Raw genomic sequence first — 20,034 nt, 5'->3', positions numbered from 1 at the left:
GGATTACAGGGTCGTTAAAAAAAAAAAGAACAGCAAACACTACTATAGGGGACAAACTATATTCCAAAGCACCAAAAGGCAATAAACGAAACAGTGGTTGGGAACTAACCAAGGAGATAACCTGGAACGAAGGAGAAATTTCCTGATAGTGAGAATTATTAATCAGTGGAACAACTTGACCCCAGAAGTTGCGGGTGCTTCATTGCTGGAGGCTTTTAAGAAGAGATTTGTCTGAAATGGTATAGGGTCTCCTGCCTAAGCAGGGGGTTGGACTAGAAGATCTCCAAGGTCCCTTCCAACTCTTATTATTCTGTCTCCTATGAATCATGAGCCAAGCAACTGGGAACTTTTCTGTTGGTCAGAATCATAATCAAAAGGCTTGGAATTAGTTTTTCATCCATAATTAAACTTTCTGCTTAAAAGATTATCCCTTTCAATCTAAGCTTATGAACATCTGTCTGCCAGCCCCCACCCAAAATCAAGTCACCAAAGGGCTCAAGTCCAATATTGACAGCTACTTTATTGAGGCTGCAGAGTCCAGGAGAAAGGAAAAGGAACAAGTGGAAATTGGCAACCACTCTGGTTCAGGTGGGACGAAATAGGAGGTTCTTGGCTTTGTGCCTTCAATATTTAAGGGAGGAAGCGTCCATGAAATTAAAAAAAAAAGTTATTTTTTTTATAACATTCTTGCCACAGAAAGGCAAAGGCTTCAAATGCCTGTGATTAAAAACTTTGAGAAAGACTGCTTTCTTTGATCTTTATGAATAGCTTAAAACATGCCTTTCCTCATGGACTACTAGAAGTCCATTTTAGCTCACCAAGCTGCCAGGATGAGACTCACTTGACCCAAGAAGAGTTCAAAGCCAGCTTCCTAGAAGAGTCAGTGTGTGGACTTGCCTACTGGAAGCCTCTGCAGTGTGGTGGCTGAAAGAGATCTTTCCACCCTCCAGCCAAGAGAGAAGCCACCTGGTCAGGAGGCAAAGGGTGAACCCAGAGTTAGAGGCTCCACTGCATGGCAGCCTCAAACGCATGTTGGGAACAGAACCCGAGAGGCCATCTATCTAAAACCTTGGAAATAATCAGGAGAAAAGGCACTACCTGCAGTCAAGCTTGGTAGATCCTGCTTTCCTAAATGCTAAAAATGCCCCTTTGAAAGATTGCAAATAATTGATTTCATAATTAAAGCACTCTGCCCCTCAAGCCTGCAGCAACACTTTATTCTTGTCTTCCTGATTTGCTTTTCTTAAAAAACAGGATTTCCCCCGTAGTGCAATTTTGGAGACAACCCCAACTTCTGGCAATTTCCTTCCCTCTTTTGATGAGGCCTTCCGTCCCACCCACACCTTCATTCTTTGTTCTGAGAGCAAAGCTGGGGTGGGGGTGGGGGTGGCAGTTGTTGAACATGACGTGCTTGATGCAGTCGTGGGCTGTCTGCCGTCTGGAATCACGCAGCTGAAACAAAGACAAATATAAAGAAGAGAAACAATCCTTAAAACTCATAACAAACCATAGTTTATAGCAGCAGAGGCAGCAGAGACGTGCAGCTTAGAAGCAAAGCAGGCGCTTGAACGGTTCTGTTCTTCGTAAGCAATCAGGCCCTGCCTTTTCTTGCATTTATCTCAGGGCATCTCGTAATGCACACAAAAGCAATTGGCAGCATGTCAGGGAGTCACTAATCTGCCATCTGTCTGAACAGCTCCAGCTCCCCCTTTGCCATTAATTATAGCACAGCCTTTATTTGGCAAAAATAGCATTTATGCTCAACAGGCATCTCGGTATCCTGGCCACCAGGGCAATAACAGTCTTTTTCTTCAATCTCACATGGCCTGCCAGCATGTTGGGACTGCAATTCCCAGAATTCCGTGTTGCCAAGGTCACCAGGACCAGGAGTCTCAAAACTTCCAAAGGGACCCAAGTTGGGGGGAGTTCCTCTTGCAAGTTCTGCTTCATTGCATCAGCCTCCTTGCAAGATGCGTTACCTGCACTCCCAGAGACTAAGGAAAGGTCATACTGGCCAATAGAAGACAGCACTTGCTCATTGCATCACGTAGGCTTCCTCCTACCTGGGAGCGGGAGAATCTTTCCCAAGACAGACACCCTGGTTCAAAGAGAACCCATCTTGTCAATTAATCTGCGGAAATGGGGATTGCTTTAAAAGGTTGAAGACTCTCTTCTTCAAAGAAGGCTACTTACTTACCTGAAATGGAAATGTTCTTTAAAAGCACCGAGAAAAGCAAAAGTAAAATTGGAGCAGAAATTTGGAAGTGTTTTGATTATCTTAATCAGCTGCCTTTGGTCCCCAAATCATTGTCTTCTTGAACCTCTGTGGGGAAGGGAATTAATTTATGTGGCCATCCAAGTCACATTTGCATCTTTAAAGTTGGGAATGATCACCAATGTGCAAATATGTCACTAAAACAAGCCATTTCTAGTAGAAACGTTAATTCACTGCCTTCCTTTTTTTTAAAGGCTGCAAAACTCTGTGAGCTATTATGTTTGTAGTGCTGCACTTCCTTGCCCAGCAAGAGATGACTTTCATTGCTGAGAATTCCTCAAAGGGAGAACTTCCTCTTTCAGAAGAACAGAAACAAAAATCACAGGAGGAAAAAAGAAAGGAAAACAAGGAAAACAAAGGTCAGCCAAGAGAGAAATGCTTCTCCTACTAAGACCTAGCTGCCCTTCTGACACCTCCCCCCCCCTCCAAGGCAGCTACATGGCCAACTGGGTACTGACAATCCTCTCAGGCAGCATTTCTGTCTTTGCATTCGGTCTGAAGTGCAGGGAAGTCAAGGAACATTGCACCAAACCAGGCCAACAGTCTCCAAGAGGGAGGCAGAGTTCAGGAGCTCCCTCCCTGCTTGTTGGCAGATGCTGCAGGGTTGGCCATGAGGAACTGCAGCACATCTCGAGGCTACTGAGAATAGAGCCCAGGCTGGCTCAAGGGCAGTCGGGGCTTTTAGCCAAAAGTCCCAAGAGGCAAAAACCGAAAAGGGGAAAGGGCCTCTTTGGCTCACCCAACAAAAGGGCATTAGGCAGACGACCAGCAACCACTCCGTTCCAGGAGCAAATTGTAACACACCAGGATGCTCAATGCTGACCAAAGACCCAAATAGGAAGAACGGTCAGTTCTGTGGCTTTGACCCCCATGGCACAGCCACGTGGCCTCGATGCAGCTCAGAAATCATGAGCCAGCTTTCTTGCATTGGTTATGTGATGCCAACATCACATAACCAATGGGGAATTCTCAGATTGATTATTGACCTCAGAAACTATTCTTCCTCACTGGAATTCCACATAAAAAAAATCTGAACTCTCCACCCTAAAGAAACTGTCCAGACTGGGCAGTTTTGTACTAACTTCCCCATTTTACTTAAAATATCCACTCTTCAATCCCTTAGAAATGTTACCACCCACTTCCCATCTCCAAGTCACTTCTTCTAAAGAACCATAATCACACTCAATTTTTATTTTTTAAAAAATGGAATAGATAAAGCAGCCTCTGAATTGTGTGCTGCCTACAAAAGCTTTTTCTTTCATCTCCAACTCTTGATTGCGTGGTACAAACGCTGCCCTGGGGCATCTTATGCTGTGCCAGTTAGTTCCACTTAACCCAGGCAGAAAAGGAGAAGAATTCAAACCTCGGTGAATCACACAAGCGAACACATCTGATTCTGTAGCCTCCCTCTTAAGCTGAAACGGCCTTCCATGCTTGTAGTTAGAGCCAGGATTTGTGGCCAGCCACTTTCCTTCCTGCTGCTATTCAGGTGGGACTTTCAGGACTGCTATAAAGGTTGATCCGTAGGCGGAAAAGCAGAAACTGCAGCCATTTCCTGATTTAACCAATTATGTCGATATGTCAAGTGCCTTTGCCTTTGACTGTATAGGTTTCCAGGCTCCAGAAGGTCTGAAGTGCAGTGCGCCCCCTGCTGGCCGGCTGCGCACACACAGCCCCAGAGAGTTCCCATATATTAAAAAAAGGAAATATACGTTACAAATGAAATGTCACGCGTTTGTTTAATGGACTGCTTATACAGCCTTTCTCCACAATTGCTTTGCTCCTACTCCTACTTGCTGACCCCAGAGGACAGGAAAGGAGAAGAAAGGAAGAGAAGAGCCTTATATGAACATAACCAGGTCTTTACTTGATGCTTTTGAGAAAGCTGCCAGGATGCTGGCAAAAACCACATCTGGAGACTGGGAAGCATCAACAGCTGTATGGATTCCACGCCGGGAGTAGTAGTCCACCAGCGGTGTGGTCTGGGTGTGATAAGCCTTCAGGCGTGTTTTCAGTGCTGCTTCGTTGTCATCTGACCGACGGATTAGAGATTCCCCAGTGACCTGGAAAGGGAGCAATTTGTCAGCGAGGGCACCAGCCAAGGACCCACCTGAGCTGGAACAGCCTGGCACTGGCCCTTCGCAACATGGACATCAAGCCACCCCAAGCAGCTGAAGGCACAAAGCCCCATGGAGCTGCTGCTGAAACTGATGAGCCAATTCCCAAGTGCTCCGTCCCTCTTTTCCGCCAAGCATGAAGCCACAACTGAGGTCAGGGACTTGGCCTGGCAATGAGCTGGGCAACTCCTGCAAGTACTCCTTGACACATTACCAGTCATTTACTGACCATCTGAAGTTATGACAGACCTCCAAAAAGCTACTTATGACCCGATTTCAAAGATCTGATGTCACCCAACACCCGTGGTCACATGGTCCTCATTTACACCTGTAGTGCTCATAGTCACATAACTGCAATTCCTGATGCTTTTGCCAGAAACCAGAATTTACTTCCTGGTTCCAATAAAACCAGCCCATAATGAACAATGGGCTCACTTAACAACCGAGGCATTTGCTGAATGACTGTAGCGTTCATGTAATGACTGCCTCCCAAAACATGGTAAGATTGGGCCCAGTCACATGATAACCCTTTTTATGAACGTCATGACGTACAACTTTAATGGCCAGGCTCAATTATGGTCATAACCTGTGGACTACCTGTATCCTGTTTGACCAATCAGCTGGAACCATTCACCTGCAGCTGGCCACTCTCTACAATGAGGGTCCTCACAGCAGCACACGGTGAGGTGGGTGTGCCAAGGCCTGCCTGTACAACCACTGGGCCCTCTCCCAACGCCTGGTTTGAAAGTGCAGTAATCCAGAGAAGGGAGCCAGCTGGAAGCTGACCGGTGATGACAGCTCCTGGGCTGATCTTCCTCCTACCTCTGGCACATTCATTTGTTCATAAATGAATTTTCTATAGCCACCCATCTCAGTCAATGATTCTGGAGAGTTTGCAATTCAAAAAATATTTTGAAATTAAAAACCTAAGAACATCTTAATACAATAAAAACATCCAAAATAAATATACACCAAAGCCGGGTTCCTTAGCCAGTTAGCAGTACAGCAAGGGAGCTGGGCCCTTAGCACATTCAGCCATCCTGGCTCAGGAACAGCGCCAGGTTTTAGGGCCTTACAAAAGACTAACAGGGTTGGAGCCATTCTGGTCCCCAAGGGAGGATGTATCACCAAGCAGGGGATACTGTGGAAAAAACCCATCTGCCAGCCACCACTTTTTGGCTGAGGGGAACTGCAGCATTCCCAATCTACTAGATCAGATTGGAAAACTCTTGGAAAAACTCTCAGGCAACCCTGTCCCAAGCCTTAGAAGACATGGAAACAGGATGCTTATAAGAAGCATAAGATAAGGAGAAATTAGGAAATAGTAAGAAATTATGCTCTGGAAAGACTCCTGCTATTTCTTTCCTGCTGAAACTGACAGTGTGGGGATGAGGATGGGAGGCCTTGCTCCCACACCACCAGGAGGGGAAGAATTCTGTGCACAATGTTTAAGTTTACCCAAAAATACAAATAAGCCTGCACCAAAGTAGAGCTCTCTATGTAAAAATCACATCTGTCTCATACATCAATTACATCTTGCTTTGCAGAATTAACTATTTTGAATATTTATCCTGAAATTGCTAATCATCATTGGGGATCAAAAGGTAATGACAAATTACCAAATAGTCCAGATCAGTGTCTCTCAAAGTTAGTAACTTTACGATCTATGGACTTCAAGTCCCAGCCTTCTCCAGCCACAGGACCTGGAGTACATTGTAATTTCTGCAATCCAAACTTCATAGCATCTGCATTTCAAGGATTTCTTCAAAATCATCCAGGGAATATTCAGTTACTTTATGTGTTTGCCTCCCCACAGCAAGAAAAGGTTGAAGTGATCCTCTTTTGACATTGATCACTATCCCAGTTTGAAAAGCACAATGTGTGCCAATCAAAGCTACTGTATAGGTCACCCAATTTGTAGAATCTATTCAAAAGCTATCAGCCTGTGAGAATTGCCTCTCAGTTTCGAATGATTCATTCACAGCAACCAAGACAAAAATCTTAAGCAAAGCAGCTAGAAACAAATACAGAATCCAATTCTAGAAGCCCACCAGCACCCAGATACCCTAAGGCAGGGGTGTCAAACTTGATTTCATTGAGGGCCACATTACGGTTGTGTTTGACCTCAGGGATGGGGTGGCGGCGGAGGGGGGGGCGTGTTCAGCTCAACATCACTGTCTCCAGCGGAGGAAAGCGAGACCAGGGCGAGGGCCAAATGTTTGTCCTCCAAAGGAGCCTCGCCATCCTTCTCAGGCCACACGGACCCCCGGATGGTGGCGCAGGCTGTCCAGAGCCCTAGGAAGCGGAGGGCAAGCACCCAGCCAGCCCTCGAGCTCCCAGGGCACCGGGACCCCACAGCCCAGCCCCGCTTTCCCGAGGGGATACCCGGTTGTGCTTACCTCCTCGAGGCTGCAGCTGCAGCTGTGCTGGCTCTCCTTGGCCAGATTGCTCATGGTGTGTGTGGGAGGGCAAAGTGTGTGGGTCAGAGGGAGGCCCACTCCATCTCCTTATGAGGAGACCTGGCTTTGTAACCAAAGCATCCTCAGTGATAGGATGGGAGACCACCAGGAGAGATCAGGAGGAGAGAAGGGGATGGCAAAAGGGCAGCAGGGCTGCTGGAGGCCACGTGCTAAGGCAGGACTTCCCTCAGACCCACCCTCCCTCGCATTATAATCTTCCTTCCTTCCTTCTCTTCTTTTTCCTTCCCTCTTCATTCTCCTTTCTTCTTCCTTCCCCTTTCCTTCTTTTTCCTTCCTTGCTCTCTTCCCATCTTTTCTTTCTTTGTCTTTCCTCTTTCCCTTTCTCCTTTCCTGTCCCTTCTTGGATGCTCAAATGCAAAAGGGCGAACATTTCTCCTTTTGTTTTATTTTGCTTTTAGGGTTTTTTTGCTAGCCCTCTGCCAACGAAAACGGAGCCCGGGGGGCAGCACGCGGCCTCCCCGGGACCAGCTTTTGGCTTGGACAGCCTCCTGCTACCCTCTGCCAGCGGAAACGGAGCCCCGTTTTCTCTGGCTGAGGCACTGTGGAGTGGTCCTTTGCTGTTTCCAGACCTAAGCAGCCCGCGGGCCGGCTCCATCCCACAGACCTTGAGTTTGACACCCCTGGCTTTAGATCAACTAGAAGCATTTCAATACAAATCCCCAAAGGGAGAGACACATACATCATCCTTCATAAGGACCTTGGGTGGGTTGAATTCCTCGTGGTAGGAACGGCCACTCCCTGGGTGGATTAGCCTGGAAGGGAAACACAGAAAAGCCTCACCTATCTTTCATCTGCAGCAACGACATGGGGCAAAGCTAATCTACAAGCACCAACATTTAAAAACTTTGTGGGATTTAGGGAAGAATTTTTTCATAAATGAAAAGGAAACAGGAGGCTATGAAGAGGGAATATGTTGGGAATATCACTGCAGCACTGGTAAAATCCAGGCAGTGATGCAAGGCCCCCTGAGGATGGAGAATTTTCTTTTAGCACACACTCAAGACAAGCACACCCACGACTTGCATTTGCAGCATAACTAAAGGTTTCCCTATGTAGGATTTGAAGCATTTCCTATTTAGTCACTGACCACATCGGGCTGATCTACTCCCCTTGTGCTATAAAATATGCTTCTAAGTAGGCAAACTTTCCTTTACAAGAAATCTCCACACACTCTGCCCCCAGCTTTGTAGGATAGCCGTCAATGCTGCCTAAAACAGCAACATCCCTCAAGGAAAATGAGTTACCGTCCGGTGATTCTCCGGATGAGCAAGGAGTCAGCAATGCTGAATTCGATGACCGAATCTAGTTTCTCTTTTCTCTTCCCCATCAGCTCGTCCAGCTGTAAAATTGTGAAAAGGAGGCAAGCCTAGTGAGCTAATTCACACCAAATCTCACAGACTCTCTTCTGGACCAAGGCAAACATGTGCAGCCAGCAAACGGGTGTATATGTGTGTGTGTGTGTGTGTGAATCTGTGTCAAAGGCAGAGCACGTTCCCTTGGCACTTCTGACAGGACTAAGGCCCCCTCCCAGGATGTTCCTCCTTGAAGTATTGGCAACACACATGGTATCCACTTTGCACAGGGCACAAGTGATGTCCGAGCCCAAGGAGAGTACTTACCATCTCCGCTTGTCGCACAGTGCGAGGGAACCCATCCAAGAGGAAACCATTTTTGCAGAGGGGGGTCTCCAGGTTCTTCTCAATCAGCTCCACCACCATCTCATCACTCACCTGATAAAAGAGGAAGGGGGAACCCACTGGATGCAGCAGCAGCTGGATCCACTCAAATCCACTAGAAAATTATGAAGTGATCCCAGCCACCACTGGTTTTTGTAGCCAGATTCTGTTCTCCACCCTTGGCCTTTTGCAAAGATATCAAATTTCAAGGTTCAAATCGCTGAGATTTTTGGTTAACCTCTACATGTCAGGACTATACAGTATGTTTCTTTCCCGGACTTCAACACTGAATAATTCCTCCCCATGGACTGAGCCAATGCAGAAATGCATTGAAAAGAGGCTCCGGAGCCTCTAACTCTTAGATGTCTCCCAGTTCAGCCCCACCCCAGAAACTCTCCAGGAGGACGGAGCTTCACCTCCCAAACTCGATCTAGTCCATCCACCTACATTAGCAACACTTTCTAATGATGATATAATGACAGTTCCAAATGAAGGCCATAAATAAGAAACAGCCATTACAGGCTCCCTGCAAAACTCTGTAAGAAATGTTGCATGGATACCTTCAAATGGAAAAAAAAAACCCCAAAATGCCAGGTTTAAAAGCAAGAAATATTTATGACGGAGGTGATGTATGGAAGCAGATCTCTCTTCTACTGATTATTCCTTATAGCTCAACACCATCTGCCTTTACAGATAGCCTTCATTTAGCAACCACTCACTCAGCGACCATTTGAAATCAAGCAGCACCAAACAGGGAGACTGAGGATTGGCCCCTGTAAGTTGCAGCTGTTGCAGTTTCCTCATAATCACAGATTGTGACAGAGACGCTTGGCAAGTGCTCGCAATTATGACAGCTGCAGTGTCCTGCCAGTGGCACCTTCCACGGCTGGCTTCCCTCAAAGGCAATTCAGATGGCAAATGGCATCCCATGATGACAGGCCTAAGGATGCCAACCACAACTGCCGCAGCTGCTGCCCTAAGTTGGCACAGCCACATAACACTGGGCTTAAGCTATAGGGTTGCCCATCCCAAATGCTGTCATTAAACGAAAATAACCTCCACTGCAGACGTTTATAAATCTGAGCTCTAAATGTAGAAGGAAATGAAGAAAATATTACATTTTCAGCATAGGACGGCTAAAAATAAAATAAACCACCCTTCCCTAAAAATAGAAAAGCGGTATAATTAGGATTTTCAAGTTCCACTCCATTTTCTTAATCAAATTTTATTAGTGAACTGGATCTTCTCCAGAGAAAGGCCACAGCTGATTTACAATAACCTTGCTCAACCTGCCTGTTTGGGGGCTGATTTCCAACGTTTAAGCCTTTAATTCAAAGAGCAAAGGATAATACTGGAACAGAGCAAGCCAGCATCACACCCTACCCCAACCCTGGCACTTTCTGGAGTCAGACCTGATGGGTCCATTCAGAGGCATCTGTGGAAGCCATGGTTTCCAAGCATCATGTCACCACGCAATGAGATCATGATGCTCCTCCCTGCCCTGCCAGTCCCCATCGGCCTGTTATTTGGGGAACAATGTGACTGGACAGGAGGATCTGGTTTAAGTCAACTGCTGGGAATCTCAACATTCAGCAGACAAAGGATTTTTCTTCTTGAACTTTTGGAAAGCGCAGCCCAAAAACTACTTCAGAGGGAGCCAATCTTCTCACTCACCAGCTTCCCAGCATCCATTGTTTCCTTCAACCTCTTCCCCAGCTCTGAGCCTGAAGCCACCATTGCCCTCAACATGTCTCCCGTGGCCAGGTGGCACACACAGTACGTTTCAGCAAGCCGAGGAGCCTGGACAAGAAGGAAGAGTCAGCAGTCCCCATGATTGTTATATACAGGTCATACGACTGTAACTGAGCATGCAATTTTAGTCGTAAGTCATAATGGTCATAAAACAAGTTACCACATAATTGGGCCCAATTTTAAAATCTTTATTATTAAACAAACACCATGGTTATTAAGCAAACCCATTGTTCACTGTTGGGCAGTTTTTGCTGAAAAGTGAATGCCAATCTCAGAATAAAACAGAGTTGGAAGGGGCTTTGAAGGTCTTCCAGTCCAACCCCCTGCTCAAGTAGAAGATCCCATACCATTTCAGACAAGTGACTATCCAGTCTCTTCTTAAACACCCCCACCCCCACCCCCCAGTGATGAAGCACCCACAACCTCTGATGGCAAGCTCTTGCACTGGTTAATTGTCCTCACTGTTAGGAAGTTTTTCCTTAATTCCAGGTTGCTTCTCTCTTTAATTAGCTTCCATCCATTGTTTCTTATCCTGACTTCTGGTGCTTTGGAAAATAAGTTGACCACCACCACCCCTTTTGTGGCAGCCCTTAAATATTGGAACACTCTTATGTTACCCCTAGTCCTTTTCTCTAGACTAGACAAACATACCCTATTCTTGAAAACATTCTTCATATGTTTTAGCCTCCAGTCCTCTAATCATCTTTATTGTTCGACTCTGTACTCTTTCTAGAGTCTAAACATCTTTTTTACATCCTGGCAACCAAAACTGGATGCAATATTACAAGTGTGGTCTTACCAAGACTGGTACTAATGCTTCACGTGATTGTAATTCTATATTTCTCTTAATGCAGCCTAGGATTGTATTGGCTTTTTTTGTTGCTGCCACACACTGTTGGCTCATATTTAAATGATAAGACTCCAATATCCCTCTACAGTTACTGCTATTGAGCCAGGTACCACCTATTCCTGGGAACTGCAACCTTACATACACAAAGAGCCACTTGGACCCGTTTCCCACAGAAAACAAAACACCAGGAGCCACAAAACCCTTCCTGTGCCTGACTATTTCTTGAGCGGCCACAAAACTTAGCATATGTAGTTGAATTAAACGTTCTGTTTTCTTCTGAAACTTTTCTTTTCTTGGATTTATCCATGGTTGGCCTACTGGGGATTGAAAAGCTCAATAAATCGCATGCCAGCGGGTGTTACACATTGGCAGTCGTGACGCATATTTTGAGTGACAGGGAGCTGCAGCAGAGGGGTGAAAGAGCCACATGTGGCTCCAGAGCCGCAGGTTGCTGACCCCTGACCTATTCTATACCTGTATATTTGATTTTTCTTTGCCCAGGTATAAAACCTTGTTTTTCTCCAGATTAAATTTCATTTTGTTGGATAGGGCCCATTGTTCAAGTCTGTCAAGATCCATTTGGATCCTGAGCTTGTCTTCTGGGGTGTTGGCTATTCCTGTCAGCTTAGTGTCATCTGCAAATTTGATGAGTTCCCCTTCTATTCCTTTATCTAAGTCATTTATTCAATGATATTGAAGAGTACTGGGCAGTGGTGAAATCCACCTTTTTTTACTACCGGTTCTGTGGGCGTGGCTTGGAGGGCGTGGCAGGGAAGGATACTGCAAAATCTCCATTCCCACCTCACTCCAGGGGAAGGATACTGCAAAATCTCCATTCCCACCCACTCCAGGGGAAGGATACTGCAAAATCTCCATTCCCTCCCCACTCCAGGGGAAGGATACTGCAAAATCTCCATTCCCTCCCCAGTCCTGGGGCCAGCCAGAGGTGGTATTTGCCAGTTCTCCGAACTATTCAAAATTTCCACTACTGGTTCTCCAGAACCTGTCAGAACCTGCTGGATTTCACCCCTGGTACTGGGCCTAAGATGGAACCTTGGGGTACTCCATTGCTTACTTCCCTCCATATCGATGTAGTTCCATTAAGGACTACACACTGAGCACGGTTTGTCAGCCAATTACACAAAAATCTTGTAAATTGTAGTTCTGTGACTACAGTTTGCTATGAACAGCCGTAAATTCAGGCTGGTTACCACAAATGCAGTAATGTGACCAGAGGCAGGGGGGAATGGATCAAGTTCAAATCCGGGTCAGGTTTTCAGGTTCATCATAACTTTGAACAGTTGCTAAGCAATCTGTTGTAAGTCTGAACTACCTGTACTTCTATTGTGCTTTATTTTTTGTTGCAAATGGAGCTATAAATTGTTGAACTAAAGAATATGGCTTCTTGATTTAGTATGAGAAAATAGATTAATTTCTTTCCATCTTAGCAGTTAAAAAAAAGAAAATATTATTCCTTCTCCACTAAAGATTTCCATTTTTATGGGCTATAGATATTTTTTTGAGGAAATAAATGTCAAAGGAAGTATAAAGTTTTGCTTGATCAGTCCGCCAAGAGGTTCAATAATAACCTGTTCCCAACAGCATTCTGTTGGAAGTCTTCAAAAAGCTCAGAGGGATAAATTTATCCTCACTTCCTGGTCCTTAGCAGGTCAGGACAACAAAGAACAGATAGTCCTCAAGTTACGAATGCAGTGGAGCCTTCCAATTACATTTGTAACCCAAAGATTTGTTGGAGTGAATCACGTAAAATGAACATGAAAGCTCCCTTTCGCCTACACATTTGCCAATTGAATGTGCAGGTCGTTAAGTGCACATGAGGTATCTCAGGGTGGGGAAGGCCACGGAGGGCACAGTGATGGAACAGGTCACCTGCTTAAGACCACCCAAGGCCTCCCCCGACCCATTGAGATACCTTATGCTCCCCACAATTGCTTCCCCCCCTCCCGCATCCTGTCGCTCTGGGTCACTTACCTTGCGAAGAACTAGCGAGCTGTCTCCTCTCCAGCCTCTCTGCTGTGCAAGATCATAGCCCCCAGAAGCTTCCAGTCTCGGCACGCAAAATGTTTCCATGCCGACAGGAGGCTTTGGGGCAGCGCGAAGCATCTCATCGGCTTGCAAAGAGTTTGGCCGTTGAGAGCGGAAGCTTCTGGAGGCCATGATCTAGCATGACTTCAGGCTCTGCAAAAACAGATGGGCGCCTGTAGTTGGGCAAGATCATGGCCCACAGAAGCTTCTGGTCTCAGCGGCCAGACGGTTTGCAAGCCGATGGAAGGCTTTGGGGCAGCAAAATCGTACTGCCTCAAAATGTCCCATTGGCTTGCAAACACTTCTGCAAAGGCTTGGCAAAACCTACAGTTGTCTTTGCCGGCAAGAATGAAGCCTGGGCCTCAATTCGCAGAAAACAGAGGCCTAAAGGTATGCGAGATCACACATAATCAGTAGTACAACATCTCACGCTACTGATCTTGCAGTACTTAGGCCTGTTCTCTGTGAATGCACAGAAGCAGGGCAAGAGGGAGATAGCGCGCTAGATTGTTGTGAGTTTCCACAGGCCCAGTGCTTGTGGACACCTGGCTGGGGGGGAGGGGGGGAGGGAGTGGGAGAGGGGAAATAGGCAGGTTGAACACTGTAGAGGGGTGAACAACTGCCATGGTGGCGCAGCAGACTAAAGTGCTGTTAAGTAGCACCAGCTGCCTGCAATTACTGCAAGTTCAAATCTCACCAGGCTCAAGGTTGACTCAGCCTTCCATCCTTTCGAGGTAGGTAAAATGAGGACCCGGATTGTGGGGGCAATAAGCTGACTTTGTATAAAAAAGAACACCACTTGGGGGGGGGGGCGAAAGCCCTACTAAGCAGGTATATACAAAGGTATGAAGGCTATTGCTTAACGCATTGTAAGCTGCCCTGAGTCTCCGGAGAAGGGCGGCATATAAATCGAACCAATAAATAAATAAATAAATGGTGCTGCAGTGTTCATAACCTCAGGACTGTGTCGTAAGTGCTGGGGGGGGATGTCACAACTTTGAACAGTTGCTAAGTGAACTGTTGTAATTTGAGGATTACCTGTATCCTGTCCGCCTGCCCCCCACCAGACTTGGGGGTCCAAGGAAATCAGACGCCGCCTCCTTTGCTTTGCACATCTGGCCCATACCCGAGTGTGGGATCCCCTGGCATCTGACGCTGGGCTGGGGCAGAAGGATTGGGGTCTGGGAGCCTGATGGCCAAATTGTGAGTGGAGGCCTGTGCATCTTTTGGGCCAACCGTGCTCAAGGCCTCTGTTGTGCCCGAAGAGGCCTTGCTGAGATGGCCAAAGAAGCCCGCTCTGGCCCGCCCTGCCCCACAGGGCAAAGGGCTTCGCTTGGGAGAGGCTTCGCCAAGAGCAGCTCTACCCGAAGACGGTTGGCACTGCAGACTCCAGCTGAGGGAAAGCGCTTGCAAGACGCCGAACTGGAAGACGGAAATATTTTTATCCCGCTTCTTAAAATCAGGCGCCCCTCTAGGCCAGGCCAGCCTTTCTCGGCCTCGGGCCCTTTGAGGAAGACCTTCAGACAGGCCCCCAGAACCCCCCGCGCAGGCCCAGAGCCAGCCGCCCCTCCCCCACCCAGCCACCCCCACCGGACTCTCTCCAGGAACCGCCTGGCGGGAGGCGGCATTTCTCTCCCCCCCCCAACCCCCCCCGCCCCCCCACAGCCGTTCCCCGCAGAAGCCAGCCGGGCGGCCCACCGATCTCTCAAGCTCGGCCCGAGACCCACCGGAGAGCGCGCTGCGAGAGCTCCCGGCCTCCCCCGCAGGACCCGGCCGACCCTCCTCCAAGCCGGGCTGTGGGAGTCCGCCGAGGCGGCGGTTGCCGGCGGGTTTCTGACAACGCGGGTCCGGGAAGGCCGGGACCCCGCCGCCCGCTCCCTCTGGGCTTCCCCCGGCCGGCCTGGCCCGCTCACCTGAGTGCCCTTCCCTGCCCCGGGCGGGCCCAGCAGAACGGCCCGGACGCCCTTGCGGGCCCCGCGTTCCAGCGTGTCGCGCCCGCCTTCCGCGCTCGGAGCCATCGCGCCGCTCGCCCGGCACCTCCTGCGCCGCCGCCGGATCCTGCAGCCGCGCGCCTGGCCATTGGGCCGAAGGCCGTCCCTCACGTGGCGTAGGCGGCTCTCGCCCAATCACCTTACCACGGCGGCGGGATCTTGCCTCTTGATTGGGCGTCTTGTCCTCAAAAGCGGGCGGGATAGAGCTGCGCCTGCGCACTCTGCTCGCGGCAGGGAGGGGCGCTTTCATTCTTGGACTGCGTGACTATTGATTGGAGCACGGAAACATATGCAAATATTATAATCCCGGAAATGGGAGTAAAAGATTTTACACTCCCCCCGCCCCGCCTCGTAATCGGAAGGTGGCGCTCCGGGCGGGGTTATTCGGCTCGGAAACGGATTCCGGCAGCGTTTGGGGGGGCTTCTGGGAGTTGAAGTCCTCTCAAAGGCGCTGAGTCCATCTTAGCGGGAGAAGGCGGTTGAATTCCTTGATCTGCAGCCGTTGAGCTCAACCGCCCAAATGCTGACTCAGCAGGCTTCCCGTAGGCCAGTGTTTCCCAAACTTGGCTATTTTAAGATGCATGGACTTCAATTCCCAGAATTCCCCAGCCAGTATGCCTGGTTGAGGAATTCTGGGAGTTGAAGTCCATACATCTTCAAAGGGTCAAGTTTGGGAAACGCTGCTGTAGGCCACCAAGGCGGCCACTTGGACCCTCAGCCACGGCTGGCTTTCTTGCTGGAGATTTTCCCGCCCCGAGGGACGCTTGGACTCCACTTGTGCTGCTGTCTGTTCATTGCATTTTAAGGAAACGCCCAGCTGCCGGTCTCCAGAGCGGAGGGATGGCTCGCTCTTTGGAATGGGAGACGCCACCTCCACCCCCCGCCCCGAGTTTGGCTCTTGGGCAGCAGTTCCCGAGCGGCCGCGTCTGGACTGCAGCCATGGGCCGGGTGGTGGGGGGAACACGCTGGTGCCCTCCAGGGGTCAGACCCCAAAATAAGAGGTCATCCTCCAGTTACGGAACTAAGCTGTCTATTGAAAAGGAGGTTGTGAAATGAGTCATGCCCGAAGTTGGAAGGTCATCTAGTCCAACCCCCGGCCAAGCAGACCCTACACCATTTCTGACAGATGGCAGTCCAGTCTCTCCTTGAAAGCTTCCAGGGATGAAGTTCTCCCAACTTCTCAGTGCAAGATGTTCCTTTGGTTAATTGTTCTGTCAGAAAATTAAAATAGTTGTATAGCAAATCAGTGCAGTTGCTAAGTGAATCATGTGGTTGTTGGGAGGAAAATCCAACTGGTTCAGTTCCACGCTGGGAGATGGACACTGGAAACATGGAGGCTGACTGGAAAAATGGTTAATATTGAACAGAACCACCAGTGTTTATGGTCCCTTTGTGGCAGCTGACAAAATGGAGTCAAGAGTGGGTTTTTTTATACCTTCTTTCGGCTTTGTATTTGATCTTCCTGTTCCTATGCAAGAACATGTCCTTTAATATTCTATTGGCTGTTGTCAGATTCCTATGGGGTCATGTAGGGCTTATGTAGGGGTCTTTTGCCTATAGAACTGGCTCTATAGGCAAAAGAGGAAATGCAAATCCTAAGTGTTTGAGCTAATTTTGTCAACCTTTTGTTTGTTGCTGTCTTTACCAAGTCTTTTTGATTATGAAGGGAAACAATAAGGATATAATAAATAATGCTAGGATATGATATACTGGTATACTAGATTCTGTAACCATTAGGTTCTTGTAATACACATATGCCTTTGTATTTGTATCACATACATTATGCCTTTATATTTGTATCTCCTGTAACAAACATATTCTGTTATTAGGCCTGTAATGTATCTGGTATTTGTCAAACATGTCCCTGCCATTTGACCTGAACCCATATCAATCTTCTCCCTGTTTTTTTCTTGTGCCATCTAAGAGCATGGTAGGTATCTCCAAGGGATAATTTACACCTCAGTCCTAATTTATGTTGATCTGGATAGACTCCTACTTTCCAGGGCCAGGGGGCCTAAGAGGCCAATTGAGTAAACAAAGAAATGCTCAAGATGACTAATTGGGAAGTTTCTATTCCCCCTTGCAGGGCAACAAGGAATGCACGGGCCTGGATTGGGAGGCCAGAGCTGGGTACTAAGCTGACGTCTCTGAGGGTATAAAAGGACGCCATACCTTCCCCAAGGTGTGGCTATCTCCTCGCATGCATTGTATCTGTATGTTCTGGATATAGTTCCACCCAGTATTATGTTTTTGGCCATAAATAAAATCTGTTTTTTTGCAAGCCTCGGCTGGAAACCATAATATTCACGTTCTAAGAAGTTATAGTTCTACTTTATTATGCATGAATGTGAATTCATAGGGAAAGTTGTTGGGTCCAATTCTCACTTGAAGAAGGGTGCAGACAAGTTGGAAGGGATTCAGAGTCTTCTGGAAAACTTGTCTTCTCAAATGAAATTGAAAGAAGTGGAAATATGTATACAGCAGTGTTTTTCAACCTCGGTAGCTGTCATGGCTGGCTGGGAAATCTTGGGAGTTGAAGTCCACGCAGCTTAAAGCTGTCAAGCTTGAGAAACACTGGTATACAGTTCTCCAGTATACACTGGAGAAGAGATGGGACTCCTTATGAATACTCTTGTGTAAAGGCTGATTTAGAGGTGCCCACAACTGCACATAGGTGTTGCCGCATACCTATGCCGTGAATGGGTTGATGGGCAAGTGTAGATTGCAGATGGCTGCAGATGGGCCAATATCTGCAGCCATCGTTGTGCGTTGTGTGGAGATGCGCATCCCACCTGCCGATTGGTTGATCTGACTTCCTGTTCCATGCTTTGCTGTTTGAATGCCCCCAGCCAGAACGTCGAAATTTGCAGATTTATGAATGCAACGGCTATGCAATTGTCTATCAACAACAAAGACGTATATTCCCTCACATGCAGTGCCAGAGAGCCCTAAGCCAAACAAATGGTTTAAATTATTTTACGATGTTTTGTTTTCAAAATTCTTCTCTAAGTGGCCCAAGAATGAAGCATCACTGCACCAACAGAGGTGATCTAATACTTTGGGGAGGGGGGGTGGCAGTTAAGAAATATGAAATATAAATAAATAAATGATAGATTAAGGAGGAGACATTGGAAAATGAATGATAAACTTTCAGAGGGTCGTCTCCGCCAGAGAGTTGAGTAGAAAATGCAGGTGGTGCTTTCTAGGGGCATAGGGACATTCTGCCTGAATCAGCCTCCCTCACAGTCTCTGATTGCAGCCAGTTAGGAGATGGCTCAAGCAGAACAATTGCACACAATTCTACCAGGGCCTTGGATGTTATTTCTGCAATTATATGGTTGAGGAAACTATTACTAATAATCCAGACTAAACACCTGGCTGACTGTGCAACAAACTATAAGAAAGCAAAGATAGCAACAGTAGTTGGTACCTTGCAGTGGTGGGTTGCCCCCGGTTTGCACCGGTTCTATAGAACTAGTAGTAAAACCGGCGGGAGGCTCTGCCCGCCGACTTCGACATCATCAAAATGCTCCTGCACATGTGCAGAAGCTTCTGTGCATGCACAGAAGAGCGCGCACATGAGCGAGCAAAGCAAGCACGCACACGCGGCCCCGCTGCAAACTGGTAGTAAAGGTAAGTAGAATCCACCCGATACCTTGGGTGGAATGGTGAAACATCTGGAGCAGTACTTGCGGGACCGCCTACTACCACCAATAGCCTCCCACCGGCCGGTACGCGCTCATAGAGAGGGGCTCCTCCGGGTGCCGTCGGCCAAACAGTGTCGACTGGCGGCCCCCAGGGGGAGAGCCTTCTCTGTGGGGGCACCTACCATCTGGAACGAGCTCCCCCCGGAGATATGGAGGATCCCAGATCTGCGCACCTTCCGCCACGCTGTGAAGACCTTTTTATTTCATCAGGCGGACCTGGCCTAATTTTCTCCCTCTTTTAAACAATTTTAATATTTTAACGTTTTTAATATCTGTAATACTTAAAGTCTAAATTGGTTTTAAATTGATTGGGGTTTTAATCTGTCTGGGCCAAACTATTTAATTCGATTTTATTTCTGCCTTTTAAATTTTATATGTATGTATTTTATTGTTGGCTGTTCACCGCCCTGAGTCCTTCGGGAGAAGTGTGGTATACAAATCAAACAGAAGTAAAAGTAAAAGTAAAGTAAAGTCAGAGGTGGGTTTCAGCAGGTTCTGACCAGTTCCGGAGAACCAGTAGCAGAAATTTTGAGTACTTCAGAGAACCGGTAGAACCAAATTCTGACTGGCCCCGCCCCTATCTATTCTCTGCCTCCCAAGTCTGATTGGGAGGAAATGGGGATTTTGCAGTAATCTTCCCCTGCCATGCCCGCCAAGCCACACCCACAGAACCGGCAGTAAAAATTTTTGAAACCCACCACTGGGAAGGTGCCTGGACACCTTTACAATTGATAAAATTCCCCTCCGTCAGTTGCAAAAGGCAGCTTTCCTGGAACAGCTTGGAACATCCCATAAGATAAGACCTTTAACACCATCAAACATCTGCTCATCAGAGTTACCAGGGAAAGACTCGATAGGTGGATAATACACAGTACTGGAATGTAAAGCCAACCAGCTCTAAAAAAAGGCTGTGTAGCTTACAATATTTAAAAAGTGAAGGGAAACAATAATAAGGATATAATAAATAATACTAGGATATGATATACTGGTATACTAGATTCTGTAACCATTAGGTTCCTGTAATACACATATGCCTTTGTATTTGTATCACATACATTATGCCTTTATATTTGTATCTCCTGTAACAAACATATTCTGTTATTAGGCCTGTAATGTATCTGGTATTTGTCAAACATGTCC

General features: G+C 47.4%; 1 protein-coding gene across 2 annotated transcripts; it reads right to left on the bottom strand.

Moving 5' to 3' along the window:
- Nucleotides 1-500: 500 nt before the first annotated feature.
- AK2 (adenylate kinase 2) lies at nucleotides 501-15,333 on the bottom strand. Of its 2 annotated transcripts, XM_034413235.2 has the most exons (7): nucleotides 15,110-15,333; nucleotides 10,223-10,348; nucleotides 8,492-8,602; nucleotides 8,117-8,211; nucleotides 7,552-7,624; nucleotides 4,143-4,338; nucleotides 501-1,452 (listed from the first exon to the last, which is right to left on the bottom strand). In XM_034413235.2, exons 1-7 carry the CDS (start codon nucleotides 15,212-15,214, stop codon nucleotides 1,445-1,447), a joined length of 714 nt encoding a protein of 237 aa, XP_034269126.2. In that variant the 5' UTR covers nucleotides 15,215-15,333; the 3' UTR covers nucleotides 501-1,444. The 2 variants fall into 2 exon arrangements, with proteins under 2 accessions (XP_034269126.2, XP_034269125.1); XM_034413234.3 differs by lacking the exon at nucleotides 501-1,452 and having other exon boundaries at nucleotides 3,996-4,338; nucleotides 15,110-15,291.
- Nucleotides 15,334-20,034: the final 4,701 nt, after the last annotated feature.

Source organism: Pantherophis guttatus, chromosome 10, assembly GCF_059756535.1.
Source record: "Pantherophis guttatus breed Tessera chromosome 10, ASM5975653v1, whole genome shotgun sequence".
Classification (NCBI taxonomy): Eukaryota; Metazoa; Chordata; class Lepidosauria; order Squamata; family Colubridae; genus Pantherophis; species Pantherophis guttatus.
This window is presented reverse-complemented; position numbering and strand designations above follow the sequence as displayed.